A 27,104-nucleotide genomic window follows, 5' to 3' on the forward strand; every position below is an offset into this window, starting at 1 on the left:
GACCAACTCGACCAAGCTGGTGCAAACTTTCCGACCGACAAGCTCCGAATCCCTCCTACTCCATCATAGAACTCCAATTGTCTCAATTGACCAGCCGGCGCGGGGTTCCTGACGGTTCCTCTGTCATTGAATCCTCGTAGCCTTCTTTTTCACTTAATGATTTAGTGGTGATCCGACCCAGCCCGCTGTCAGCGGTGCGCAAGGCTAACCACCATGGTCTCCAAACCCACCAGCGGCACACCAGCTGTGCCATCACGAAATGCCCTACGAGTCCTTCGTCGATTGGCTCTTGCAGGATCGACTGTGGGAAGCTTTTGCACGGTTGCAGCCATTACCTACGACGTCCATCGTCGGGTGCGCGTTGCGGAACGAATTGTCGAAAACAAGCGGGCCTTGCAAACCTCAGCCCCGAACTACGATGCAACATCTGCAGCAAGGAGACTAGCACGTATGATGGAGGCGGCTGAGGCAGGAGAGTTTATGGGCTTGGAATCACTAAAGGAGCAAGATCGGAAGTTCAGAGAAGCGCAAGCTGTCCCAGCTGGGGTGGACGTTCGTGGTGACGACTTGAGCTGGGATGTCCAGCTGCAAGACCAACAACCTTCTGCCCCTGCGGAGACTTATATGGATACTGCACGCTCAAAATTGATTGACACCTTTACTCCCGGACAAGCACCAGCCAATTCGACCTCAGCTCCCAATCTCCCTCCGAACCTAACCCGATCAACCGATGCACTGGACCGAGCAAAACCCGCCCTCGCCAATGCGAAACAAAGAACAACCGAAGGTCATGAGAAACAAACAGAAGATGTAGCTCAATGGCATGATTCAGTCACAGAAGAAATGCAAAAGTTTCTTGACCACGGTCGCCCTATTGATGCCGCCCACTTGTTTTTGGACGCCCACCCCGCGACGTTGAACGGCATATCTACAGATAGACGGGAGGTTACGGTAAAGACATTTTATGCAAATTGCAGAGAAGAAAACGTCATGGTTGCTAGGAATATTTTTGAACGCCTAGAAGACGTGGACAAAGTGTCTCCTGGCATGTGGAAAGTTTTGATGTTTGCGCTAGCGAGAAAGGGGAGCATCGAATCCGTCGCCACTATTTTTACTCGATACATGCACAAATTCAAAGTGCCCCCGGAAATGGTCGATATCGTGCTCCGATGTTTACTAGAGTCTCATCGACTTACCACGGCGAAATGGTTTCTTCTGCGAAACCTCGAGGTTGATCGTGGCTGCGGCTTATGCGGCGCCTATCTCGCCGGGCTTTGGAAGAAGACAAGGAGTATCGAGCTTTTGAACGGGCAATTGAAGAAAATCCTAACCATCCTTCCTCGCTTGGGAAAGGAACCCACCGACAAGCTCTTTAACCCCGTGATCAAAGCATACGTGGAATTCGGTCGGTTGGCTGATGCGGAAGCACTGGTTAAAGACATGACGACTAGATACGGCATTCCACTTCGCTGCCGAACAAAGGGTCTTTTGGTATTTGGAAGGGCTCTGGCCTGTGACTGGGAGGGAGTGGACGCTGGGTTACAGCAGATGCATGAGCTTAAGTTGACCTCGAGGAAGTATGACTTTACGCCGATATTTGACCGCATCTTCCTGGAATACTGGGTATCACATTCCGGTGAAGAGATCCGCGAGTTTGTCTACCGTTATATCGAGAAGTTCCAGATGGTTCCCGACAAAATTCTTTACAAGCACATTCTGGAGGCATTCGTGGAAAAGGGTAATAAAGAAATGGTTGATGAATTTGTGCGGTTCGCACGTGAGCGCCGTTGGCCGAACTTCATCAATGAGCAGGAATTCTTGGAAATGCTCCGAAAACGTCGACACGCTCTTGAGGAAGCACCAGTGGGATTCTGGCAGATGCTGCAGGCAGCTCGGGCGAAGTATGGACAAGCTGCCACATCGCAACAAGTGCTTGGATATGATCAGCGGTCGTTCCCACTTGCCGAAGTCAACCTGATGCCGTACACGCAGGACCCGTTACCGTGGTACCAACGAACGCTGCAACACATGACTCCCTCGAGGCCAGTTGACCAATACCAAAAGCTCCACAAGCAGATGTCTCATTACATGCATGTCGGTAAGCTGACGGAGGCGTTAAAATGCTTTGAAAATGCCAAAAACGCGCGGTTCCAATTCAAGCAGTTGCATGTTGAACTCGCAGTCATCTGCACTCTGCTTGAAGAGGGTGTCGGTGCTGCTCGTGCTTTGATCGATTCCGAGTGGAAGAATATTCGCCACTTGGTTCGCTTCTTCCCTCAGTTCTTCCGCCAGATCATGGAGGTCGACTCTGAGGCTGAAGGCCAGCTGATCAATATGGCCGTGCTTCGCTTCTATGAGCTGTGCTGGTCAAACAAGAAGATGACAGTTAAGCACCACATCACGGTAGCGACCAGCAGAAGGTTGATCGCAGTGAAGAAGCCTGAGTTGGCCGTGGATCTGCTGGCTACTGTCTACATGTCCCGCTTCCGGCACTCGTTGGCATATGATGGTGTCTGCATGAAAATGTTCATACGTGCGTTTGCCGCGACTGGTAATCTGCATGGCATGCGGTGGTGCATCTTGACCGCTCTGGCCCGAGGAAGCGCACTTAACCGTGACTTTGTCATCGAAGCCCGCCGGGTCACTGGAAACCTGCAACGTCAGCTAAGCTCGGCCGAAGGATCTAAGGATGCGTCACGGGACATGGAAAAGATCGAGTATCTGACGCATGCCGTTGAACTGCTGGAGAAGAAGAGCCAGGGCGATCCCCAGCTGTGGCAGCTCAAGACCAACCCGACGGTGAAAAAGGCCGGTCGCCGGCTACTCAAGCGCCCTCTCGATGAACGGCGTCTGTACAAGAAGGCCCATCTTCAGGAAACGATTGAGGGCTGGGATGAGGAATATGAGTTGGAGGCCGTGCTGGGCCGTATTGACATTGACCCGAAGTCGATTGCGCTTCGATGGAGCGAGAAGCACTGTCTGGGGCAAATTCGTGAAATTGATGATCTGCTGTGAGTTCGGGTTAGCATTTGTTCTATATCACTTCCACTATTGTTGTTATTATGTTTGTATTTCCGGCTGTGTGCTTGTGTATATATCCCATGCTGCCATATTCAATACTGTGTATAACTACTTGTTATCTTATCCTGCAATTGGATTTATATGTATTATCCTGCAACACTCAAGTGCAGTTTGCATTTAAGAGCATCTCAAATGTATACCCTTGCAATCAATCATCATTCCTACGGTAATATATTCTCAAAGACACTGTCTGCGCAGACTCATCAAGACCGTCAGGAACAGTCAACGCGCGTGGTTCAGTAATAATCACCATTGTGTGTGGACTAATTATAGATAAGCCCTGTTTCACTTTCTCTTGGCTTCGTATTCGACATGAGTTGCTGTCCACCATCCCAGGATAAAAATAGCTTCAGAATTATGCTAGTATGGACCCTAGTGGGTCAAAGCTGGGTACAAAGCATTCTGGCTCTGAAGCATCCTCTAGTATCTGTGATTCCCGAACCACGCCCTTCCAGTGACACGCTGAACTTCCGATAATAAAAGCCCGAAAGCTGTTTATTCTGTTCGCCACAACCACCCCCTCCCCCAACCCTCATCATGGCTCAGAACAACTTGACTGGCGCCTGTCTTTGCAGGAACATCACATATCGCATTACCCTGCCAGATCCAGAGACATACCCAAAGGTACTATTCCCCAAATCAACTATTCACAATCACATAATCTACTAAGTCCATCACTAACAAATACCAGCTAATCATCTGCCACTGCACCCACTGCAAACGCTACACGGGCTCGAGCTTCTCCGCCAATATTATCATCCCACAGGCTAGTTTCGAGTACACGAAGGGTACACCCAAGCTGTATACGGACAGCAGCAAAAGGGGTGTACAGGTACTACGCGAGTTCTGTCCTGATTGCGGAACACCGTTCACGTCACGGTCGAGTGATGATGAGGAAGTTGTTGCGGTGAAGTCGGGGACGCTTGATGAGGAGTATCGGGTTAAGTGCTCGGAGTTGGAAATGGAGATATATTATCATCGGAAGGATGGGTGGGTGGATGGGTTGGGAGGTGAGGAGGTGAAGAGGGTGGATGGGAGTATGGGGGATTCATAGAGAGGATGCCATTGTAGTCATCGCGATACTGATCGGTGATCTCGCCTTCCAGCAGTATCAGAAAACAGGACTAGAGATATGAGATAAGGCACTAATGCACGCGGAAAGCAACGGGCTTGCTGTTTGGAGAGCTTGTCTTTCAATGTTCTCATCTACAATATATTATGCTAATGCAGGCCATTGGTTACCAGCCTCTGGCTAGTCACTATCCTTAGCACTAGCGCTGTTATCAACCCATATACCCATGTCTATGGCGCGAACACAAGGGGGTCAATGGGACTATATCAACAAATGATGCTGCCTAGCACCTCACACCCTCTCGGCTAGCCATTTGCTCCTCCCATCATTGCATCATGGCTGCATCCGAGCTCAAGCAATGGATAGCCGCAGCTGCCCCAACCGAAAGCAGACTTGAGCAGCTTCAACATCAATATGCTGGATACTGTCATGCACTTATGCCACACCTGACCGATACAAAGAAAATCCCAGTGACCCTCTATGAGTTTCTTGCAGCGAAACCCAATATGTCCGAGTACATCCGACTTGTGGACCAAGTCCCTCAGATCAAACAATTATTGCAAAACAAGGATTATTCATCCACTGTCTGGGTCCCAAGCAACACTGCACTGCAGCAACTGAGCAATGAAGTCTCAGATGAAGATGTTCTGGCTCTCCTTCAAAGACACATTTCGCCATCATTTCTTCCAATATATTTCCTTCTAACAGCCCCAACAATCGACACACTATTCTACCCTGACCGATTAAATGGTACCCAGAGGAAAACAGTCCGTCCTTCACTCAACGGCTTTCGCGTGAACTCCCAAGCAACTGTGATCGAACAGGATCATCTGGTGGCAAACGGTCTGGTCCATGTAATCGACCAGGTTCTCCCACCGCGACCCACCATTGTAGCTTTTCTTGCTGCTCTCCCACCATCCGATTTTGACCTGTTCCAGTCTGCATTGAAGCAGTCTGAAGCTATTCAGAATATTCTCCAGGATGAATCTCGTCGCGGCGGAACCGTGTTCATCCCTACCAACGAAGCTTTCCGCAAGCTGCCCGAGGATGTCCTGACATACCTATTTAGCGATGAAGGGGCTGCATCTCTTCAGACTTTGCTGAGATATCATGTCATTGTGAATCAATCATTGTACTCGAACCGTCTCTACGATCAGGACTCTGCGCCAGAGCATTTCATACAGACGCCAGAAGCTACACCCGATCATACGATTCCTACGCCTGAGAATCAGGGGGATCGCTTGTGGCGTGTGCTCAAGGGAGTTCGTCGCTTTCCCTTGCCTACGTGCTTGGATGGGCAACATCTAACGGTTGCTGTGACCCGATGTGGGGGCTTGATTTCAATGATGGTCAATAGAATTGCAAATGTGACCGTACAGGATGGTTTGGCTAGTGATGGAGTATGTCATGTTGTGGATTCGGTTCTGTTTCCACCGCTGCAGGACGAGGATGCAGAAGTCCAGCCGGTACTTTCTGTCGAAGATGTGAAGTCGAGACTGGCATAGTTTGGCTTTCCATGGCAGCTGCGTCTGATACTGTTATAAATGTGACTTTGTCCTGAGTGTGCCCTAGGTTGTTTCAATCGCATTAATACTTATAACTCTCGAACGCTTACTGCCTTCTTCCTACGTTCATCTAAAGTGAATGGCTCATTTATATACTGTGCGTGCCGCTAGTATTTTCTTTGGCAATTGCTACATAACATATCCAGGTCTACAGCCCTCCATCTTGAATGTCTATTCCGTAATACTACACGAACCCTGATCTATATTTCTACGCCATTCCACCAAGCAAAACACCCTCTAATCCCATCACTCCGCAACCTCAATAATCAACTTAGTACAACTCACCCCTCGACTCAACTCATCCAACCCATCACTAACAGCCTGCAACCCCCTCCCAACAACCCTCAGCTCCGGACTCGGCCTGATATTCCCATTAGCCAGATTCTCCCTCGCCCACGTCCCCATCCAATACCAAAACTGATCCAACCTCTTCTCCTCATCATCCATCGCCGGCATCACAAAGATAACTTTCACCCCATCCAGCACCTCCACATCAGAAGGAACAACAGGCGCGGACGCAATCTTCGCCATCACATTCTCATCCCCTTCAACATTCCCCACAAAAGCCCCCAGCACAGCCTGACACATCCGCACATCCCCTACCGCAAGAAAACAATACCGAATCACACAATCAGCCTCTCTAGCATTCTTAACAATTTCATCCACAACATTCGGGTCCCTATGATCAAATACACGATCCGCACCCAACGACCGCACATACTCATGATTCGTCGCCCCAGCAGTAGCATACACAGCAGCAATCGAAGACCCGGGCTGATCCCGAAGCACTCGGGCAACTTGCACACCCATTGAACCAACGCTAGAGGATGCGCCCCAGACCAACAGTACCTCCCTCTTCTTCCCAGTCTGACCATTAATGCCATCATTGGTCTGCGTGTCACACACCAGCTGCAAACCGATACTCTCCCACGCATTAAGCGCTACCTGTACAGCAACAGGCAACACAGCCGCCTCATTCCACGAGATCATCACCTCTTTATCCGGAAGCGGCACAATATGCTGCCACGGAACAAGACACTTCTTCTGAAAAGCGCCATAGTCCGGATCGGAGCCCTTCCAGACGGAGGCGGAGTAGGCGGCGATGCGGGTGATTCCTGGATGGAAATGTTTGGGGACGTTGGTGCCGACTTCCAGGACTAGACCTGATAGGTCGAAGCCAGTGACGGTAGGGTAAGAAGGGATGAAGAGGCCTGTGTCGCGCATGATGGCGTCTGCGGGGTTGAGGGCGACGGATTTGACGGCGATGAGGAGGTCGTTGGGGCCTGGGGTGGGGGTTGGGCGGGTGGTTAGGGTGAGGGTGGAGGATTTGGAGGGGAGAAGGGCAGCGAGGTGGGTGGGCATTTTCTTTTTATGTAGTCGTAGTAGTGTATGACTGCTTTGGTGGTGAAGTATAAAGCCTTTAAAGGGGTAGAAGTTGTAGAGTGAATGGTCTGGATGGCAGGTTTCTTGGTGTCTCGAACGGATTCCAAGTTGTATGTCTGTGAAGGAGTTAGAAATATAATTATTGGGAGAAATCCTGAGCAACACTCCCCTTTTATATCAGAAAATATGTATCATGGCATGTCAATCGTCTCTAGATGCATACTATAGTTGATCCTGTGGAGGCAAGCGGCAGCCAATCAGCGGTGTCTGCATCCGAGTGCGGGTTTAGCGTTGAGATGCAAGATCCGAGACACGGTTAGCTTATGACTAAATGCAGGTATTGGGGGCCATGACCACCACTCGCCCCAAATCCTTCCAGCATTCAATTCCCTTCAATTACAATGACCTTGACCTTGACTGACTCCCGAGAATCACGGGAAGGTCCAGAAAAGACACGGCGAAGATCACGATTCGGGTGCCGCAATTGCAAGCTGCGGAAACTGAAGGTGGGTGCCCCTAGCACCTCGTAGATAAACCATCCCTACTGATCCATATCATGTAGTGCGACGAAAGCAAACCACAATGCAAGCGATGTAATTCATTTGGGGTAGTTTGCAACTTCCTATCATCTACCACCCCCTACCTCCACCCCATTTCCGCTGACTCGCAACGGTCATGGATGGTTCGAGGTACAGCATCAGCAGCGGGACTGCAGCCTCCTCTCAGCAATGCGATTTGGACCTCAGACGCATCGACCTTGTTTCAACTAAACACCAGATGCCAAGACTTCATCACCCGGTATCTAGGGCGCAGCCTCATCACCCCCAATGATCCCAACATGGGACAAGTAAATCGCAAGCTCCTTGAACTAGCCTTCACCGTAAGTCGACCCATCCATCACAAGTCTAGTTTAAGATACTAATGACCAAATTCTAGCATCCCTACCTAATGCACGCCTCACTAGCAGTATCACTCACCTACGACCGCCACCTAAACAGCCCCTCCGACAGCCACCGCACTCTAGAAGAATGCTACCACTGGTCACAAAGCACCATCCTCTTCAATAAGAAGCTTCGCGAATCCATAGAACCCAACGACAGAGATCCCATCTGGGGCACAGCAGCCGCGCTAGTAATTCTGACCTTTTCATCACCTAACGCACGCACCCCGGAAGAATCATGGCCTCTGAACCCCTCCCCTTCCTCCTATCTGGACTGGGTGCATATGAACAAAGGGAAAATGTCCTTTTGGAATATAGTCAATCCGCTGCGATCAGATAGTATCTTTCATGTTATGGCGGGGACGTTTGCCTATGTGCATTCGCCGTTACCGGAAGGGGGTACAGAGGGCATACCTCCTGCTTTAGCGGCGCTGTGTGGTATCACGGATGATTCTACGGCGGAAACAAATCCGTATTTCCACGCTGCTCATGCGGTAGCGCAGATCTTGGAGGTTGAGGATAGTGAGGTGACGATGGGTCCGGTGCAGATGTTTATGCGGTGTATTCAGGGTGGGTTTGAGGGGTTGTTGAGGGATAGGGATCCTGTTGCGTTGGTGTTGCTGTACCTATGGTATAGAAAAGCTGGACGTTGTATTTGGTGGATTGGGCTGAGGACGAGGGTGGAGTGTCCTGCTATTTGGATGTATTTGCGGCGGTATCATGGGAGAGATGAGGCTGTGATGGAGTTGCTTCCAGAGGGTGGAAAACTCCTTGTGGACTAGATCTGTACTATAGCTATCTCGCACCCTCTATATCAACTAACCCACCAACAGCACAACCTCACTCAGTCATTCATCTCATCCCCCAACCTCCCTCCCCTCCCACCCTCCAAATCCCTACAAAGATACCAATACTCCAACCAAAACTCCCGCGCAGCACTATAATCCGGCAAATACCGTCTCAACAACCCCTTCCACTCCCTATCCTCCTCACCATCAGGAACCGAAGTGGCGACATATTCCCACCAAACAGGAAAATACCCAGCCGTCTCCCAACCAATAATCCCAGTGAGTTCACCATCCTCCACCATAATATTCCCCATCGTCAGATCCCCATGCGTAAACGTATACGGCATAGCAGTCGGCATGCGCTGTCGCAGCCGTACCCTCGCAGCCTCCGGAATCCTCTCATCCAACCCACGCTCCATCTCAGCCCAAAGCTCGTCATCAGATGCAAAGAGACCACGGGGAATCTCAATCTCACCAGAGGAGCTACTAGAATCATTCTTGAACAGGAAGTTGGAATATACCGGACGGCCACCGAGACATTGGATTTTATCGGACTGGAGAGATCGGAGTTGGTGGAGATACGAGGCCACTTGCTTTGCTATGGTTTCTTTTTCGTTGGGGGGTTAGTTCTGACCAGACGTTGCTTAAGGGTTCGCCGGGGGTGCGTTGCATTGAGGTGAGGGTGTGTTTATCTTCTTCACCCTCCTCCCAGGATTCGATGATAGTGGGGACGGGGATACAGGTCCGGTCTTGCACGAAGTGGATGTTTGGGACCTCGGAGGTTGGATGGTTGGGACCGCGGTCTTCCAGGATTACCTTTGAGCCGAGGGAGCAGATGCCTCGGTCGCCTGATTCGTAGAAGGGTTTGAGGTGGCTTTTGTAGTTGCAGTGGTTTTGGCGTTCGGGGGTCCAGCTGCATGCTGTGCAGGGGGTGGAGGTGGAGCTCATGGTGGGTGGTGAGAATAACAGTTTGATCAGAGTTAGCATGACAATCTCGATGAGAGGAAGGGAACTTGCTTATTATATATAGATCCATGTCACCGATTAGGGACTAAACTTCAACTTCTTGTCTTCTTTTCTCCCCAATTTCTCGTATGAAAGAAAATAGAATAAATCCTTGACTATGGAGTGACAAGCTTTCGGTCCAAGTGGATTCATTCAGGAAATCCGGGAATAACCTTAAGCAGAAGAAGAAATGATTGTTAGGATTGAAGCTATGTCGTAACAGTAGTTGAGCAGTGTCTGATTGGAGCAGTATTAACCTTAGACGTGTCCAATTGATGGATACAGCCGCATATGAAGATATTAGCGCAGATATATCAATTCACAATGATACAATAATAACCTCGCACGCTACATATTTCGCTCTGGTTATTGGTCCTGCGAAATTAACACATCCATACTGTAATTCACCGGATTAGTATAGCTCCAGAATTGTTCTCTGGGCATTTATTTGTATTTGAGGCGATATAAAGTTGGAAGTCGAGATGTATCAGTGTGTTCACCAGACGGGGGTTGCAAAGCTATGATAGGTGGGTTTAGTTGTGATGGTAATGGCGTATGAGGGAATATGGCACTAGTGAAGAGCAGTGCATTTAGGTGACAATGAATGCTAGCGCCTAGTCTATTAGTTATTCCTTGATAAGAAAGACACTCCTAATAACAGAAATTAACTGGGGAAACATATGGCCTTTTTATTCCCACTGAACCAACCCCCTGAGGTAGTATAACACCAATTCAACGAACATCTAGCCCGACCACTTTACCTACTCCCAGCAACACTGTCTCTACACCCATATCCCACAAAATCATCAACAATAGTATCCAAAATGACCACCTTTCCAACCTCCCCCTTCCACCTCCGCCCCGCCAAACCCACTCCCACCGACCACGCCTTCATCCTGTCCGCCTTCGACTCCTCCCTCCCCTTCCTGGCCTCCATCGGCAGTCTCGACCAATGGGGCAAGACCCCCTTCTCCCAGCGAGGGGACTTCGCCGAAGCAACCCTAAAAGAACTGAATTACTCCGAAGAGCTCCGCCTCACAGGGACTAGCGGCTTGGATAGTAACCTCCGTATGTTCATCGCCGAGCGAGAATTACACCAGCAGCAGCACGATGATGGACAGCTTCAAGCTGAGTTCGTTCGAGTGACACCCGATGGACGACGCTTCTTACCCGTTGGAGTTGCGTATGTGCGCGAAAACTGGGTGCCGAATTATGTGAAGACGCAGACTCATCTTCCGATGCCAGATGTTAACCATGGTGGTGGAGGGTTTCTTTACCTTGAGGTTATGGTGACGGATAATCGGGAAGATCGGAGGGAACTGTCTCGCGGGGCCGGAGCGGCGCTTATCAGGGGGATTCGGGAGTATGGAGAGGCCAGAGGGATGAGGGCGTTGTGGGTGGATGGATGGGCGGGGAATGAGAGGATATTGATCAGGTTCGTTTATCTCTATTTTCTATATCATTCTTTTCATCATTTTGTGCAGTTTATCAGAATTGGGGGTGTTAACATGGATGTCTTTGATAGGTACTATGAACAGCAAGGGTTCCGGGCTGTCGGGGAGTGGAGCCATATGAGGTCGAACAATGTGCCGTGGCTGGGAACGTTGATGTGCATGGAGATCTAGCTGTAGTTAAGATGGTTGTCTCTCTTCGTTAAGCTAACCATAATATCTTATCTGAACCAATGATTACAACTAGTATCTAACAGCACTGATTGTCTTGTTAACCCCGCACAGCTGCATCTGGTTCTCTCCCCGCCTCGCATCCACGGTCGGAAAGCTTGCAGGTCATGCGATGATGACCACGGATACTATCTACTTGTCTTTCAATGCGAGCCAACTGCAAGAGACGTGGCCCAAGCTTCCAGGCCAGCTTAGCACCGCCTTGCCCCATTAGGGCAATGTTTCCATGGCCCAAGCAGCACCACTGCATGAATCCGGGTGGAGACGGTTCCCTGGCCCGATCCCCGCCTTCCATCCGATCTGCTTGACGGTCTTATCATTCCTGCACCTCAACGGTTGTGTTGGCCTGTTTGAGTATCCATCATCCATGATCGGCTCGGCCACGGATTTGTTGCCGTTGCTGGTCCGGCCAGTCTGGCCGGCCACTGCCCTCACCAGCTGTCAATAATAGCTGGACCTTCCGCCAGGGACTGCTCACAATATGTATGACAGATTATCTGTTCAACTTCAACGGATGAACCTGCAATTTACAACAAAATAGAGAAGATGGCAGCGACACAACAACGTGTGGTCATCATAGGAGCAGGGATTGTGGGCGCCAATCTCGCCGATGAATTGGTCACTCGGGGATGGCAGGACATCACTGTCGTCGAGCAGGGCCCGTTGAACCTGCCGGGCGGCTCAACCTCCCACGCCCCCGGACTGGTGTTCCAGACCAATGGTTCGAAGACGATGACTCGTCTTGCGCAATATACGGTCGACAAACTGCGATCACTAAGTGATGAGAATGGCATGCCGTGCTTCAATTCAATAGGAGGTCTCGAGGTGGCCACGACACCGGCCCGAGTTGAAGAACTGAAGCGCAAGTTCGGCTATGCGAAGTCCTGGGGTGTTGAAGCGCGTCTTCTGACAAAGGAAGAGTGTTTGGAGAAGTATCCCCTGCTTAACAAGGATCTCGTACTCGCTGGTCTTCACACTCCGACCGATGGTCTCGCGTTAGCTGCCCGCGCAACCCAGCTGCTCATCGCCCGGACCCAGCAGGCCGGGGTCCGCTACCGAGGCTCAACGCTTGTTACAGGCATTGAACAGACAGGATCTCGTGTGACGGGAGTGAAAACCTCCCAGGGTGTTATTCCCGCTGATATCGTCATCTCCTGCGCCGGCTTTTGGGGCGTCGAAATCGGTGCCATGGCCGGCGTCTCCATCCCTCTCCTACCACTTGCCCACCAGTATGCGAAGACAACCACAGTCCCCGCTCTAGCGAACCGCGACGTCAACAACCGTCCAAATGGAATGAACGCGAGTATGCCCATCTTGCGGCATCAAGATCAAGATCTATACTACCGGGAGCATGGAGACCAGGTGGGAATTGGATACTATGGACACCGTCCAATGCCGGTGGTGGCTGCGAGCTTGGGTCAGACTCCGGAGCACGTTGACGAGAAGCATATGCCCTCGCGGCTTGAGTTCACGGCACAAGACTTTGCGCCCGCATGGACAGCCTCACAGGAGCTTCTGCCTGTTCTCCGTGATACGCAGTTGCAGGACGGATTCAACGGCATCTTCTCCTTCACCCCAGACGGAGGACCCCTCGTCGGACAAGCATCAAGCCTCGACGGTTTCTACGTAGCAGAAGCCGTCTGGGTCACTCACTCCGCAGGAGTCGCGCGAAGTATGGCGGAGATGCTTACAGACGGAGCATCCACCATCGACCTCACAGAGTGCGAGCTGTCTCGTTTTGAGGAAGTACAGCTGAGCCGCGACTACGTCAATGAGACCTCGCAACAGAACTTCGTCGAGATCTACGACATTCTCCATCCCCTACAACCGAGAGAGTCCCCCCGCCAACTCCGAGTAAGCCCCTTCTATGAGAAACAGCGGGCACTCGGTGCCTTCTTCCTCGAACTTGGCGGCTGGGAACGCCCATTCTGGTACGAAGCAAACGCACAGCTCCTCCACGCCCTCCCAGCACAATGGCAACCACCTCCCCGAGACACCTGGTCATCTCGATACACTTCCCCCATTACCGCCGTGGAAGCGTGGAAGACCCGGAACGCCGTCGCCATGTACGATTTAACCTCCTTCCACCGCGTACAAGTATCTGGACCCGGCGCAGCCACTTTCCTGCAGCGCCTAACCACAAGCGACATCACTGCCCCTCCCGGCGCCATCACACACACCCTTCTTCTCAACTCCCAGGGCAAAATCCGCAGCGACATCTTCGTCGCTCGCCTTGAACCCGACCTCTTCCAAATCGGCGCCAACACCGCAACCGATGTCGCCTACCTATCCGTCGAAGCCCGTCGTCAAGGACAACACACCACAGCCCAATGGGTCCAGGTCTCCGACATCACCGGCAACACCTGCTGCATCGGCCTCTGGGGTCCTCGCTCACGGGCCGTAATCCGCGCCGTATCCAACGACGACTTCTCCACCACCGCACTCCCCTACATGTCCGTCAAACGCGCCACTGTAGCCGGCATCCCCATAGCCGCTCTCCGCAAATCCTACGTCGGCGAACTCGGCTGGGAAATCCAAACAAGCGCCGAATACGGTTCCCGTCTGTGGGATATACTCTGGCAAGCTGGCAAACCACACGGTCTTATCGCCGCAGGCCGTAGCGCCATGAACTCCTTGCGGCTCGAGAAAGGAATCCGGACATACGGAGTAGACATGACGACGGAGCATGATCCGCTCGAAGCGGGAGTTGCACATCTTGTTGACCTCGAAAAGGAAGAAGAGTTTGTGGGCAAGGCCGCGCTTCAGAGTGCGGCGCAGCGGAAACAGCCTCCATTGAGACGGCTGCGGTGCTTGACTGTGGATGATGGTCATTCTATGGTTATGGGCAAGGAGCCTGTTCATTATGAGGGTAGGCCCGTGGGATATGTTACCACTGCGGTGTTTAGCTATACGACGAAGAAGCCCGCTGCGTATGCATGGCTGCCCGGGAGGGTTCGCGAGGGGGATGCAGTTGTTATTGAATATTTTGGGAGACAGATCAAGGCGACGGTGTCGGCGGACCCGTTGGTTGATCCGAGGGGCAGTAGGTTTCATCGGGAGGATACGGGTGAGGATGCGTTTGAGACGCCGTTGAAGAATCGTCTGTAGAGTTTGGGGATTAGCGATGCGCTATATTTGGCATAATGTGATGATGATAATGAAGTAAAGGAAGAGATAAAGGGTTGAATAAGTTATCATCTGTATATAATTCGTTCGTCTGCAGTAGATCAAGCCACCACTGGGTTTTGTCCGCAAAGTTGTCATTCTTCTATGTAGACTCCAGCAAGACAACCTACGAACCGCCTATCCAACGACAAGCAGCAACAGACAGAACCCGCCGACCCTATAACAGATTTTTCACACCATATTAACCAGCCTTCGACCAACCGTTCATCCTACACAATTCACACACCATTGACCACCTCGCCCCAACACATTCCTACCTGCATGTTTCTACTACCGACCGATCCTCAGATTCACCCCCTAAAGCTTTTCTATAGTACTTCAAATGCCCGAGAATGCTCGTTAAACGTGAATTATCCACACAGACGGTACAAGGTAAATCTATGATATCAAGACTTATACTAGTAGATCATTGGTAGAAAGATACCAATATTTCTGAGCATCAACAATATGTCACTTAATACTTAACAACTCATTATCATCATCACTATCATAATCGTCCAAATTACTGCTCACGGCATTGAATGCCTTCAATCCTATCGACCACCCCAAGCTCATTGAGATCGGGGTAATCGCCATGCATATGAAGTAGAATAGAATATTCGCAAGTCCAACCCCTTAGGAAATCATATCAGTACGCTTTTCGGCGGTTTGTAGAAAGAGAGGTGTTGGACGAAGAACGAATAGCTCCGATTCTATCTTCAGAAAGTCTACACGGACAATTTATAACAGTAGCAGTCGTGAATTGAACAAGTATTAAGGAACATTGCGGGATATGTCGTTACTGCCTCTCATACTAATGGTGTATTTCTTGGGTACTAGACCCGCACCCAACGCGGAGGCACTCGGTCTACCGTTTGGGATGACTAGGAGTAGATAGATAACATCTAATTGATAATGAATTAGCTACGGCCCTTCCCCTCCAATTTCAGAAGAACACTCTATCTACAAAGTAAAGCGGTGATCATCCTTGGGATGAAAAATTCCAATGCGGCACAAATGTTGTGTAACTCCAACATGCATTCTCATTCTTCACTTCCCCCACCCCTTTCCCCGGATTCCCCTGTGACTTTCTACCCGTCAAATACCCTCTTCCTGGGGATACATTCGCTCGTGCCCACCAGAGACATTGGATAGTCCAGGGCACAACCTGTCTTGGAAAAAATACCAGCCTGAGCGGCGGATAGGCAGTTGAATAGATTGGATGTACAGTTCGATGGATGAATTTACAGAACAGTGCCTCAGCTACGCCACAAGTGATATACTTATCCACATGCCTCATTCGAGAGTTATCCGCATTGACTGAATCATTTGAATCACAAGTCAGCCAGCCATCCGCTCTCCGCTCAGATGTGGAAGGTAAGGGCATCATATTTCCTGGACATATGCTACTGTCAAGGGCCAACTCCTTGCTGATACCCGCGGGACCTTATCGCTGATGATCACAACCAAACATGGCATATCATCTCCAATTGATCACCACGGGCGTCGGCCGCCTCCGTTTTTCCCCATATATACTAGTCTTCTTTCCTTGTGACTGGACTATACGCTCTTCTATCTGTACTGATACAGGATAGGTCACTCCACTATAACAACCACGAATGGCATCCATTTCTGAGAGTTCTATAACACTGAACGTAGACACATGAGACATCAGCAACAAAACGAGCGGAACCCGCTTCTGGCCGGCCGAGCTTAAACTCCACACCTACTTAGTACATATAGAGAACTCCATACAACGGCCAAAGCTACCAATTTCCCCCTTGACAATACCACTGATTGTAGTGAAACCTATGCTATTGGCTACTGATACCTAGGAATTCTGATGCACCCCGCATGATGCATAATGTTGGGGAAGTGTCTCCTGTCCTGTTGTGTCTAGCCATAGTGACGGTTTGCGTGGCGAAATGCCCAGCTATCCTCAAACTACCAAGCCCTTAGTTATCGAAAGGATTGCTTTCCTGCTCTTCTTTACGATCGTGATCAGCACGCAGAGTAAGCGCAAGGAGGGGAACAGCAAGCTCAGCCATATGTGACTCTTTGAGAGTATCCCAAGGACCATATTCATGCATCGTGAGAAATGATCGAGGACGTTCTGTATCTCGAAAGCCATGCTCAATGTATCTGAGGTATTCATCGTCATACTCGGCAAAGCTGAGCCAGATTTGATGTCTATCTTGCGAGACGTGAAAACGCCTGGAAATCCGAGTCAGTTTGAAAACACAATACAACATCATCATTAATGGCTGGCTTACCGGAATGGGAACTTCCCTGGTGCTTGGGGATGATTTTTGAGCCAAGCGACCATCTGCGCACCCTCCTGCATACAGATCTCAAATCGAGCATGTTTCCGAAGGGCTGCTTTTACTTCGATCAAAGCACGTACCTCACCATCGACTTTACCTCGAAGATATCCGTCCGTCCTTGCCTCATACTCAGCATCGTCGAACTTGGCTTTGAGCGGCTTCCGATGGATGGTCCAGGAGCTTCCAAGCGAAGGAAAATGGTCCGTGATAGCTTGAAGAAGGTTCACTAGAGCCATATTTACAATTTGCTCATCATCAACTGGGGGGTACATTTCGTTCATTATCTCCTCCGGCCCCAGAGAGCCTCCCGTTGAGGCGGACGCCGGCTCAGAGAAGACATCGTGGTTTCCCTCATTTCCTGGGGTTGCTGGTGCTGTTGCAGTAGTGTCATCATCGATAGTGAGCTTCTCAAAGGAAGGCGGGTTCAATCTACTCAGCGTCCTGTGAGGCTGTTCGCGTTGTTCGCGTCTTTCGCGAGTGCTTTGGCGCGTGCGCTTAGCAACCGGGGAGAAGATGACTTTGACGGAAACTTCGTCACTTTTGACCTTTGCTGCCTCAGCCTGCGAGTTCTTAACTAAGAAGAAGTTCCCTTCCTTAAGATTGCCCCTGAAGCTCTCGCGATAGGTGTCCCAGGAGGGATAAGAGCGAAGCATGTCCTCAGCCCGGTCCATCCACGGTTCTAAGCCAAGCCGCTTGGGATCCAGTTTAGTCCTGTATGACCCCTTGCGAAGAACACGAAGAAGCAAATACTGGCGCAATGTTATCTTCGAAGCACAAAACAACTCTTCCTCGTAAATGGATTGGTTAAGAACACCCTTCTTTTTCGCCATCTCAACCCACTGGGCGGCTGTTGCGGGGACATCTTGACGTTGTCTACTCATGACTTACAATATCAAACGCTATGGCTATTTGGCTAGATTATAGCGATGAATGTTGAGGTGTTTGTCGCCACGTCTGCTTCGAGTAGCCAGCAAAATATCGTTTGCGGCCTACCTATAAATATAAGAAATCGAGTAAAGTAGAGGAGGGATGAGAAGGAAGGCGCCTACAGGGACTGCTACTATTCCATGAGAGTTCCGATTTAAAGGAAACCACCAAGGCTGGCAGCTTTCACTACTAGCTGAGGTAATTGCCAGTGAAGGTCCTGCGCCGCAGCAGGGATCTAGTGAAGCAATCATAGCGGAATACTCCTTATCCGCCAGTGACAGGAAGAAGGCTGAAGCGACTCTCCGGGGGTCTGGAGACGATAGTTTGGAACCTCCCGGCTTAAATTGCGGGCGGTAGAAGGCCCCGGAACCGCCCTTTATCTGATCGACTTCCTCCTCCGTCATATCTGTTTTCTACCTACTTTACTCTTCTCCTTGCATCCATCCTTACTGCCTCCATGCCCCTTCTTCCCAAGCATCCTACATCGCCTCACCTACCGCCCACGCTCAATATTCTCAACTCCGCTAAAATGTTGGAGAGTAATGACCACCAAGTTCGTCGACACGCCATCAAGACCGTCGCGCGTGCCATCTGCGAACGTCGGGAAAATCGATACCAGCACAAAGACTTGGATAACCTCCACATTGAAATCCTACCTATGCCTCTGTCCGCTGATGGAGGCCCATTATTCGAGCCTGAATTTTTCTGGCCCTACGATAAGTCCCTCCCGGACCCGGATGAGGAGATAGTTCTCGCCCTCCAGTCCGCAGGATGTCTTGGATCCGATGGACGAGGCACACATTCTGAGCGACTATTTTGGGGAATATATTTCCTGCGCTACACTTTTCCACAAGTTTGACTGGCAACATAATCCTAGACAGTATGATCGATCCTCGTCTACTGGCAATGTCAATCTTACGACGTACAATTGACTGATTTTTCTCCAGGCCCAGTGACTTTCCATGTTCCCTCTGCGAGCTTGATATAGATAATCCCATTGAATGGTGCGTTGGTGGTATAACTGGCATTCCGGGTGGGCCTCGGATGAAGTGCTTCCTACTCGAGAGTGTTAACGCAGATGACGAACAGATTACCCGAGGGGAAATCCTATGTATGTGTCGAATTATGATCACTTGCCTCCGTTCCAGAAAGTATAGTGCCAATAAAGTCAGTCCGGTGAGTCTGTCATTCATTTCTTTCGTCTCATTTGAATAACTGTGGCTAACTTGCCCAAAAGGTGCTACTCATTTCCTTCGTGGGTCCAAGACATGCTCGCATTCTCCTGGGCCATCATGATGGCTCCAACCTGGTGATCCGTCAATCTTAACGCTTTGCATTCTGGGAACAGAACATCCCTGAGTTGAAGATTTTGCTGCGATGGTGGTGCTCGTCTGCGGTTGGGGATACCATCAATGGGTAGGAGAGGCTTAATACTCCCGGGATTCTGCCTCTCCTTGAAACCAGTTTTCTTCGTCGTATATGCGTTCATATGATCGGGTCGGTGTTTTTTTGGTCTGGGTTGGCGTAGCCAAGGAATTGGGCGGGCTTATGGCGTTTTAAGATGAGCAGTGTCTTGGTCGCCTTTCACATACAATAATGGCAACATATCACGATCTTATGCCTCTCGCGATGGTTTGGGGTTGGTGAGTACTGAAGAAGCCATGGCTTTAGAGGACGGTCCTGTTATCATTTGTCAATAGTGTTGAGACTACTATCTTACAATCACTCGAATAAACATATTCATGACATTGCGCTGCTTTCATCCTACTACAGTGGGATGTTCAAATATTTGCGTTAATCTGAATTATATACAAGCCATATTTGGTTCCGCATTCCGAATCTGGCTAGATTGAATCTATTCTGCCTACCAAAACAACGCGTATGAAGTCCCAGATTATGGAAACTTTATCAAAATATATAGATAGTAATATTATTTCTCTGTAATAACTGATATTTATATAAGCATCCATACAAAGTATCATGATAAAGGGCTTTATACGCGTTGTTTTGGTAGGCAGAATAAATTTAATCTAACCTGATTTGGAATGCGGAACCAAATATGGCTAGCGTATAATTCAGATTAACGCAAATATTTGACATCCCACTGTACCTTAGATGCCTGAGCTGATAAGAGTAGTGGCCGTTCTCCTGCTTCAGTTGTCACCTATGCGAAGACCTGATGAACACCACCCCGTATCATTCGTTGGGATATTGGAAGGTATCATTGTCAGGTATGGAAATGACCATGTAGAGTTGGATAATAGAGTAAACGAACCGACATAGACTTATCTTGGAATATATGGTATAGAGATCAGATGATGCCCCCATGAGTTGGTTTGTTACATACTATAATGATACCTCTTTATGGAGCGAGCATAGAAGAGAATAAACGTAGGGAACGTGGGCCTCATATGTGTCGCTGCTTTCCTTCCTTGCACTATACTTAAGAATATGATTGGTACATGCCGTACAAAACGTACTTCTATGATTGAAGCTATATTTTTCTGTACGAAGCAGTACTTTGTCCTTGGGGACTTCCACGTCTGGCGCATAAGCCCCGGATATATCAGTCAGCCCATTGGGGAACTCAGGTCACTGTTTGATTAGCTGTGAACCTCGAAACAACAAGAGGACGTTTTCAACTAGACCTATGACAGATTGAAACACTTTGATGTTGTCTTTTCAATTCAGGTCAAAGCTGTCGAATTTAAGTGTGGCTAGTCATATATCTCACTGGGCGCTTTCATTGTTACCACAAAGCACAGTCATAGTGCTACCAATAAAAGAGAACTTTTAGAAAAATTAATAAGGGGTAGAAATTCTTCGACGAGCTTCGAACAACATATATGTGGGGATCTCGAAATTAAAGGAAATAATACAATTCGGATGATCAATTAGAGACATCGAGTGACCTATGCAGGGAATTGTGGCGGTTAATCGTCCTAGGATATGAATGGAAGCTGAGAAAGGAAAAGTTGTAGAATAAGACCGGTGAAAATTGAGACGGTGACACAAATCATCTGCGGGACTAGATGGAATCAATGATGACAGGCCGGAAACTTTCACTCAGTCTGAAAATTCACTGGTCGTGTTCTACAGTGACTTGGGCTGTCACCACCACTATCCCTTGAATACATACGTTGTGTGTTCATTCACTCATGTAGTATGGTGGTTGGGGAGGGATAATTGACAAGGGATAGAAAGAGAAGAGAAGTGACGTCAAGGCGGAAGTTACTAGTTGAATGCGCAGTATACACCTATCGCAGTGGTCGTCTCCTAGTATTCCTACCTTAGCCCTAACATGAGAAGTCGCGGTACAAGGACGAATAAAGGTTCGTTCTATTTCATGTGTCGTCTACCAGTGTTGTGGGGCGTCTGCCCCGTGCACAAACAAGCAATGTCACCGAATGACTTTGACAGGAAATCAGATGCTCCGATCCATAGTGCCTTACTGCTGAACATGCCAGGGGCTTCTTTGAATGCGACGCCTGATACATATTTCCCCTACCAAAGTACCCACATATTTATTCCGCGGGGCATTTCCATAGGACCTGATAGGCCGACAGGCAACATCATCCACAAAGTAAATCCGGGCCGATGATCTTCTCCCAACCGAAAAGCTTCATTCATCTATCCAGGAATCGAATTTCCACCGCTTCTTTTTCCCCTCTTTCGTCACCGCAGCGATGTATATCCTATAGCACGAACCTTCCCGAAAAAATTTAACCAAATAATAGAAAAAGAAATACACGGGAATAAACAAAGAGAAAAAGAAATGGACATCTCTCAACTCTCCACCCAGCTCACCGAAGCACCAACCCACTTCCCAAATTGTTGTCTATCTATCTCCAGCACCCTGATAGCCCACTTAGCATGGCTCCTTCCTGAAAGGCCCGCGTTTGCCCTATCAATAGGCTGTGGATCCGGTCTCCTTGAAGCTCTAATACTACATAACCACCCCAGCGTCCACATCACCGGAATAGAAGTCTCCACGTCAGTCAACCGCTACCTTGCAGAAGAGGACTTCGACGTGGTCAGCGGGACTTGGGATCTGTATGCGCGTGCGCCGCAGGCGGCAGCATGGATGTTTGTTTACCCGCGTGAACCGAAGCTGGTTAGCAAGTATATCGAGCTGTATGGCGATGGACCTGAGTCGTCAGTGCAGATGATTCTGTGGTTAGGACCTCGCGCGGATTGGGCTGATTATGAGCCGTGCTTTCGCAATTCGTCTTTCTCGGACGTGTGTATCCCTGAGAATGTGGGGATGATGGAGTTCGAGATGTTGGCTGTTATGCGCAGGAGGTAGCGGTGTGTTTGATGTTCGAAGGAGAATCATTATCCAGCACCAGGGTATACATATGTTTAAGTCATCAGACAGGGCCGCGAGATAATCAAATTCCTGGCTGCTAGCAGATGGGTTAGGCGACAGGATCTGCGCAAGATGCAAGAGGTTCGCTGATCGCTACTACTACTACTACTACTACTACTACTACTACTACTACTCCTGCTGCTGCTGCTACCATCTGCTGTCCGGTCGGTCGTCCGAGGAATCTTAGCGACGTCATCATATTTCCAAGCCTTGATATACTATATGTCATTATCATATTCGGGACATGAAAGGCTTAAAAATCATGGCAATAGAAATAAGACTTCAGCAAGGCGATTCCAATTATTTTAGACTTCTTTCCTTAAGTATTTCAGCAAGTCATGAAAGGCTAGTAGCTATAATTTACATTCTATGTGGTTTTCTATTAGTAAAAGCCCCGATCACGCCGTTTCTCACGGTTTATACATGGATCTCTCCTACCATTCCCTTCTCCCTATCATGCATGATGCGGGATGTCCACGTCACTCGGCACACAATGCTACAACGACAGGCGGTGGCTTGCGTGAACCTTGCATGGGGTGTAGAGAGAGCTATGCAATGAGCGACTTCCGGTAGCCAATGAAAAGCAAGAGGTATATCGATCATCCTAGAGCTGAATTGTGGTGGGGGATGAAAGCAAGTGGTAATACGCACGATTATAAAGCAGAATAGAAGTAGGTATACCCCTTGGAAGTTCATCCTCAATTCCGCAACTATATTCCGTGGATCAAGGGAGGGTTTCAGATGTCCTCTGTAGTGGCCTTAGCGTCTACAATTGATAGTAGCCCCAATAAATTCGCATAACGTCATTTCTAGTCTTGGAATGCTTGCGTAACTTCGCTTCCTGCTTATACTACAATCGGTTCTATTTTCCCTCGATGATCATCCTAAGTTGATCACTATAGACCATGGATGAGATAGGCTTCCTACCTTGACGCAACCCATCACCATGGTGCCATTTTTATTGCAGATAGAAGAAGATACTACCTAGTCACTTATCGGCCTCAGCGAGGGAGATGTGGGACTGTCTGTCACACTACATTGCGGTCAATCCCAGCCTTGCGTAGCATAGGCAAGATCTGCAAAATACAGATTGTCTCGGAACTACAGCTTACATACTATTTTCCTAAGTATCTTGCCCTGCCCATAGGCTATAAGAGAGCTCAAACTCCCTGAGGGTAAGAAAAAATTCACCAAGCTCACCTTTCCATCTCATAATCTCTCGTCCTACTACATCACTCGTCTCCTCTCCATCAGACAACTCCGTCTACCGAATACCATCCGCCCATTATGAAGGTTTCCATCGTCCTTGTGCCCCTCCTTGCCGGGCTCGGAATGGCAGGCCCCATGCGCAAGAGAGACGAGCATGTTGCTGGTGTTACAGATGTTGCGAACAGCATCAATGGCGCTAAGAGCATCGACAGCATTGACAGCATCAATGTTGCTCGCAGTATTGATGCTACGGACAGCATCAACAGTATTGACAGCATCGACAGCATTAAGCGCAGGAGTATCGACAGCATTGACAGCATCAACGGAGCAAAGGTTACCGACAGCATCAATGGTGCCAAGAGCATCGACAGTATTGACAGCATCAATCGTGCTCGCAGTATCGACGTTGCGGACAGCATTGATAGCATCAACAGTATCAATGGAAGAAGTATTGACAGTATCAACGCTGCCAACAGTATTGATAGCATTGACAGTATCAACGGAAGAAGTATTGACAGTATCAATGCTGCCAACAGTATCGATAGCATTGACAGCATCAACGGAGTAAAGGTTACCGACAGCATCAATGGTGCCAAGAGCATCAACAGCATCGACAGCATCAATCGTGCTCGCAGTATCGACGTTACGGACAGCATTGATAGCATCAACAGTATCAATGGAAGAAGCATCGACAGTATCAACGCTGCCAACAGTATTGATAGTATTGATAGCATCGACAGCATCAACAGTATCAATGGAAGAAGCATCGACAGTATCAACGCTGCCAACAGTATCGATAGCATTGATAGCATCGACAGCATCAACGGTGCTAAGGTTGCTGACGCTGCCGACGGTGCCAACTAAGAGCATGAACGAGGCAAAATTCCTCTCTAATATGGCGGCCAGTCAATGCTATTCTCGTGGTAAGCTCCCACGGCCGAGATCAAATCCAGTGTCTACATACTTGACAATAGCATGCTAACAAAATTGACAGCAAAGGAAGGCCGCACTGACGGAGTCAGTGCATCTCAGCCAAGGCGCCAAATGATGGATGGATTTATTCAGAAGTGACAATTTTGGTCCTTACAGAGCCTTAGTTCCGACTGATCAAAATTGGTTCCTCTCGTTTTGATGAAATGATGATCTCCTTCAGGATACGGCTAGCCATCTACCAAATAATATGCAGTGATTAATGAAGATGAGCTAGTTCTATTGCTATATCCAGAGGCTCTAGCTTTTCTACTGAAGCTAACGAAGAAACCATCGACAGAGTTCTTGATATTAGATACTATATCTCACAAACGGACCGGGTCGTACTGTTGAGCTATATCCACGATCTGCTGTTCTAGGTACATGTAGATATGTCATGTAAATGCTCTATGTAACGACCATATGGATAATTGGGGCATAGGAAATGCATGATTTTGGGCCGACATATATTAGTTGATTGGCTGTGATCATGCTGGCATCCTCCCATTCTCAAAATTTCTATTAACTGCACTATTACAGTAACTAGCTTAGCGATTAAACGGACTAGCCAATTAGCTAGCCTGCTATTCACACACTAAAATACGAACAACCCACACCACTTCGAGCGTGAGCACTATCTACTGCTTCGTACTGGCTACCTGTGCGCCTTGGAATAAGCACTATACAGTAAGCAACAATGAGTTGGCCAGCCACGAAACGTTGCTTACACTATAAAATCCCACTCCCCATTCATGTTCTATTGCATTCGAGAAACTATTCTTCGTTTGATTCCATATGTGAAGCCTGAGTTGCAACCATGAGCACATCTCACTTTCGAGTTATCGAGCACAACGTTCGATGTCCCTCTCGCCGGGAATATCACCATGGAGTCAAAAGTGGTCAAAATCTACAATTAGCAATTAAACAATATGTTCCTCTCAATAATCCCCATCCTGCACCGGATGATATTACAATTATCGCGGGACATGCAAATGGGATTCCCAAGGTCAGGAGGCGTGCTATCAAAATACTAGACCGAAATCTACATGCTGGACAAAGCATACTAATACTCTTACAGGAGTGCTACGAGCCTCTATGGGATGACCTTCTTGCAACGAGCAAGGTAAAGATCAAGGCCATTTGGTTCGCAGACTGCGCAAATCAAGGCGCCAGTGGAGTCTTGAATGAAGATAAACTGGGCGATGACCGTGAGTCACTGGCACTGTTCTCGAAACTTTTAACCAGTCTGATGATTCTCTCCTAGCAAATTGGTTCGACCATTCCCGAGACCTCCTCTCAATGGTCACTCATCTTCAAGACCAAACCCAACCTCCAATTGTAGGAGTAGCACACAGTTTCAGCTGCTCGTCATTGTACGCATCCCACCCACTACCTCCAGCACCTTTCCTTTTACTTCCCTACTACCAAAGAATGACCGTCTGACCAACCATCCAGCGTCCACTTATCCCTCATTCACCCCCGTCTCTTCCACACCCTCATCTTCCTCGAGCCCATGATCCAAACCGAAAGCCCCAGCAAGCCAGGTGGCCGCAGCCCTGCCCTCTGGGCCAGCACCCGCCCCGACCTCTGGCCATCCCAGTCCGAAGCTGAAAAGCACATCCGGAGTAACCCATTCTGGCGCAGATGGGATTCCCGTGCGGTCGCAAAATACATTGAACATGGTCTCCGGCCTGTTCCGACGGCTTTGTACCCGTTTGATCCTCAGTCCTCTAACGGAGAGATGTCAAGCGCAAAGGTGACACCAAACTCAGTGACATTGACGACAACCAAAGCTCAAGAAGCATGGACATATCTGCGCTTTAACGTCACGCCATATGAAGGTACTACTAATAAGGATATGAGTAGTGATAGTGCTGAGCGCTTCCTCAGCCCTGACCTAGCTGCATCAGCCAAAGAAGGCTCCAACAACCACCCCAGCTATGTAGCGACCTGTCCGTGGACAAGTATCGCGTTCGAGTTCTTGCCTTATATTCGGCCATCAGTTCTATTTGTTTGGGGCGAGAAGAGTCATATCAATACCCCCGGTGCACGCAGAGATGATAAACTGTTACGTGTTGGCACTGGGCTTGGAGGTAGTGGGGGTGTTCGGGCAGGGATGGTTCGGGATGAGGTTGTGAAAGGGGCATCGCATACGGCTCCCCTTGAAGAGGTGGGTGAGACGGCAAGAGTGGTTTCAGACTGGTTGGTAGAGCAGGGGAAAAGGTATATGGAGGAGAAGAAGTTTTGGGAGGAGTATGATAGCCAGAAGTCGGAGAGGGGTGGGTTGGCATTGTCGGAAAAATGGATGGAGCATATCAAGTTGCCGGTTGATACGAAGCGAGAGAGGAAGGGGAGTCGACTGTAGATACTCAGTGGTGCTACTGGTAGGTGTATGCCATGTCGAAGATATATTATTCCATCATACTGTTCGGAGCGAAGCGATTTCGAAGTATCTCCGTAGGAGTGATATGCTAGTCAAGGACATATTTATTGATATGCGCTTGTATTGGGTCACAATAACACGGTTTGAAGAGTTATACCAAAGACCCATTACCGCCATATTTACATTGGCCTTAGTAGCAGAAAGACCAGCTTAACACCATAGTAATATAGGCTGTGTGATGA

The 27,104-nt window shown here is 49.1% G+C and overlaps 13 protein-coding genes across 13 annotated transcripts; 10 read left to right on the plus strand and 3 right to left on the minus strand.

Annotated features, from left to right (window-relative positions):
• The first annotated feature begins 66 nt into the window (after positions 1 to 66).
• Positions 67 to 3,233, plus strand: BO85DRAFT_444565 (pentatricopeptide repeat protein). Its single transcript, XM_025659043.1, has one exon. The coding sequence runs from the start codon at positions 214 to 216 to the stop codon at positions 3,013 to 3,015; it is 2,802 nt and encodes a 933-aa protein (XP_025521186.1). The 5' UTR covers positions 67 to 213; the 3' UTR covers positions 3,016 to 3,233.
• A 309-nt stretch (positions 3,234 to 3,542) lies between these two features.
• On the plus strand, positions 3,543 to 4,135 carry BO85DRAFT_411056 (GFA family protein; the record flags this gene model as incomplete). Its single annotated transcript, XM_025657508.1, has 2 exons — positions 3,543 to 3,705; positions 3,773 to 4,135. The coding sequence occupies exons 1-2, from the start codon at positions 3,619 to 3,621 to the stop codon at positions 4,133 to 4,135; spliced, it is 450 nt and encodes a 149-aa protein (XP_025521187.1). The 5' UTR covers positions 3,543 to 3,618.
• Positions 4,136 to 4,356: 221 nt separating this feature from the next.
• On the plus strand, positions 4,357 to 5,702 carry BO85DRAFT_411059 (fasciclin domain-containing protein). Its single transcript, XM_025657509.1, has one exon. It carries the CDS (start codon positions 4,489 to 4,491, stop codon positions 5,656 to 5,658), a length of 1,170 nt encoding a protein of 389 aa, XP_025521188.1. The 5' UTR covers positions 4,357 to 4,488; the 3' UTR covers positions 5,659 to 5,702.
• Positions 5,703 to 5,753: 51 nt separating this feature from the next.
• On the minus strand, positions 5,754 to 7,080 carry BO85DRAFT_473842 (zinc-binding alcohol dehydrogenase family protein; the record flags this gene model as incomplete). Its single annotated transcript, XM_025662644.1, has 1 exon — positions 5,754 to 7,080. The coding sequence occupies one exon, from the start codon at positions 7,078 to 7,080 to the stop codon at positions 5,965 to 5,967; it is 1,116 nt and encodes a 371-aa protein (XP_025521189.1). The 3' UTR covers positions 5,754 to 5,964.
• Positions 7,081 to 7,502: 422 nt separating this feature from the next.
• On the plus strand, positions 7,503 to 8,877 carry BO85DRAFT_515796 (uncharacterized protein; the record flags this gene model as incomplete). The annotated part of the gene is made up of 3 exons (XM_025664809.1): positions 7,503 to 7,607; positions 7,664 to 7,981; positions 8,038 to 8,877. 3 exons carry the CDS (start codon positions 7,503 to 7,505, stop codon positions 8,821 to 8,823), a joined length of 1,209 nt encoding a protein of 402 aa, XP_025521190.1. The 3' UTR covers positions 8,824 to 8,877.
• An 8-nt stretch (positions 8,878 to 8,885) lies between these two features.
• BO85DRAFT_465171 (aminoglycoside phosphotransferase family protein) lies at positions 8,886 to 9,777 on the minus strand (the record flags this gene model as incomplete). The annotated part of the gene is made up of 2 exons (XM_025662038.1): positions 8,886 to 9,422; positions 9,469 to 9,777. 2 exons carry the CDS (start codon positions 9,775 to 9,777, stop codon positions 8,886 to 8,888), a joined length of 846 nt encoding a protein of 281 aa, XP_025521191.1.
• A 628-nt stretch (positions 9,778 to 10,405) lies between these two features.
• BO85DRAFT_411068 (uncharacterized protein) lies at positions 10,406 to 11,459 on the plus strand (the record flags this gene model as incomplete). The annotated part of the gene is made up of 2 exons (XM_025657510.1): positions 10,406 to 11,197; positions 11,360 to 11,459. The coding sequence occupies exons 1-2, from the start codon at positions 10,659 to 10,661 to the stop codon at positions 11,457 to 11,459; spliced, it is 639 nt and encodes a 212-aa protein (XP_025521192.1). The 5' UTR covers positions 10,406 to 10,658.
• Positions 11,460 to 11,896: 437 nt separating this feature from the next.
• BO85DRAFT_444566 (GcvT family protein) lies at positions 11,897 to 14,772 on the plus strand. The gene has a single exon (XM_025659044.1). The coding sequence runs from the start codon at positions 12,063 to 12,065 to the stop codon at positions 14,622 to 14,624; it is 2,562 nt and encodes an 853-aa protein (XP_025521193.1). The 5' UTR covers positions 11,897 to 12,062; the 3' UTR covers positions 14,625 to 14,772.
• Positions 14,773 to 16,636: 1,864 nt separating this feature from the next.
• On the minus strand, positions 16,637 to 17,886 carry BO85DRAFT_465174 (uncharacterized protein; the record flags this gene model as incomplete). The annotated part of the gene is made up of 2 exons (XM_025662039.1): positions 16,637 to 16,895; positions 16,955 to 17,886. 2 exons carry the CDS (start codon positions 17,884 to 17,886, stop codon positions 16,637 to 16,639), a joined length of 1,191 nt encoding a protein of 396 aa, XP_025521194.1.
• A 575-nt stretch (positions 17,887 to 18,461) lies between these two features.
• Positions 18,462 to 19,352, plus strand: BO85DRAFT_465176 (uncharacterized protein; the record flags this gene model as incomplete). Its single annotated transcript, XM_025662040.1, has 5 exons — positions 18,462 to 18,680; positions 18,727 to 18,812; positions 18,880 to 19,108; positions 19,170 to 19,241; positions 19,281 to 19,352. 5 exons carry the CDS (start codon positions 18,462 to 18,464, stop codon positions 19,350 to 19,352), a joined length of 678 nt encoding a protein of 225 aa, XP_025521195.1.
• Positions 19,353 to 21,241: 1,889 nt separating this feature from the next.
• Positions 21,242 to 22,594, plus strand: BO85DRAFT_20325 (uncharacterized protein). Its single transcript, XM_025654556.1, has 3 exons — positions 21,242 to 21,264; positions 21,353 to 21,444; positions 21,517 to 22,594. Exon 3 carries the CDS (start codon positions 21,708 to 21,710, stop codon positions 22,236 to 22,238), a length of 531 nt encoding a protein of 176 aa, XP_025521196.1. The 5' UTR covers positions 21,242 to 21,264; positions 21,353 to 21,444; positions 21,517 to 21,707; the 3' UTR covers positions 22,239 to 22,594.
• Positions 22,595 to 23,588: 994 nt separating this feature from the next.
• BO85DRAFT_433809 (uncharacterized protein) lies at positions 23,589 to 24,374 on the plus strand (the record flags this gene model as incomplete). Its single annotated transcript, XM_025658434.1, has 1 exon — positions 23,589 to 24,374. One exon carries the CDS (start codon positions 23,589 to 23,591, stop codon positions 24,372 to 24,374), a length of 786 nt encoding a protein of 261 aa, XP_025521197.1.
• A 922-nt stretch (positions 24,375 to 25,296) lies between these two features.
• On the plus strand, positions 25,297 to 27,083 carry BO85DRAFT_515803 (toxin biosynthesis protein; the record flags this gene model as incomplete). The annotated part of the gene is made up of 4 exons (XM_025664810.1): positions 25,297 to 25,485; positions 25,558 to 25,687; positions 25,744 to 25,852; positions 25,935 to 27,083. The coding sequence occupies 4 exons, from the start codon at positions 25,297 to 25,299 to the stop codon at positions 26,842 to 26,844; spliced, it is 1,338 nt and encodes a 445-aa protein (XP_025521198.1). The 3' UTR covers positions 26,845 to 27,083.
• Positions 27,084 to 27,104: the final 21 nt, after the last annotated feature.

The sequence above is a fragment of the Aspergillus piperis genome (genome assembly GCF_003184755.1).
Source record: "Aspergillus piperis CBS 112811 unplaced genomic scaffold BO85scaffold_1, whole genome shotgun sequence".
NCBI lineage: Eukaryota > Fungi > Ascomycota > Eurotiomycetes > Eurotiales > Aspergillaceae > Aspergillus > Aspergillus piperis.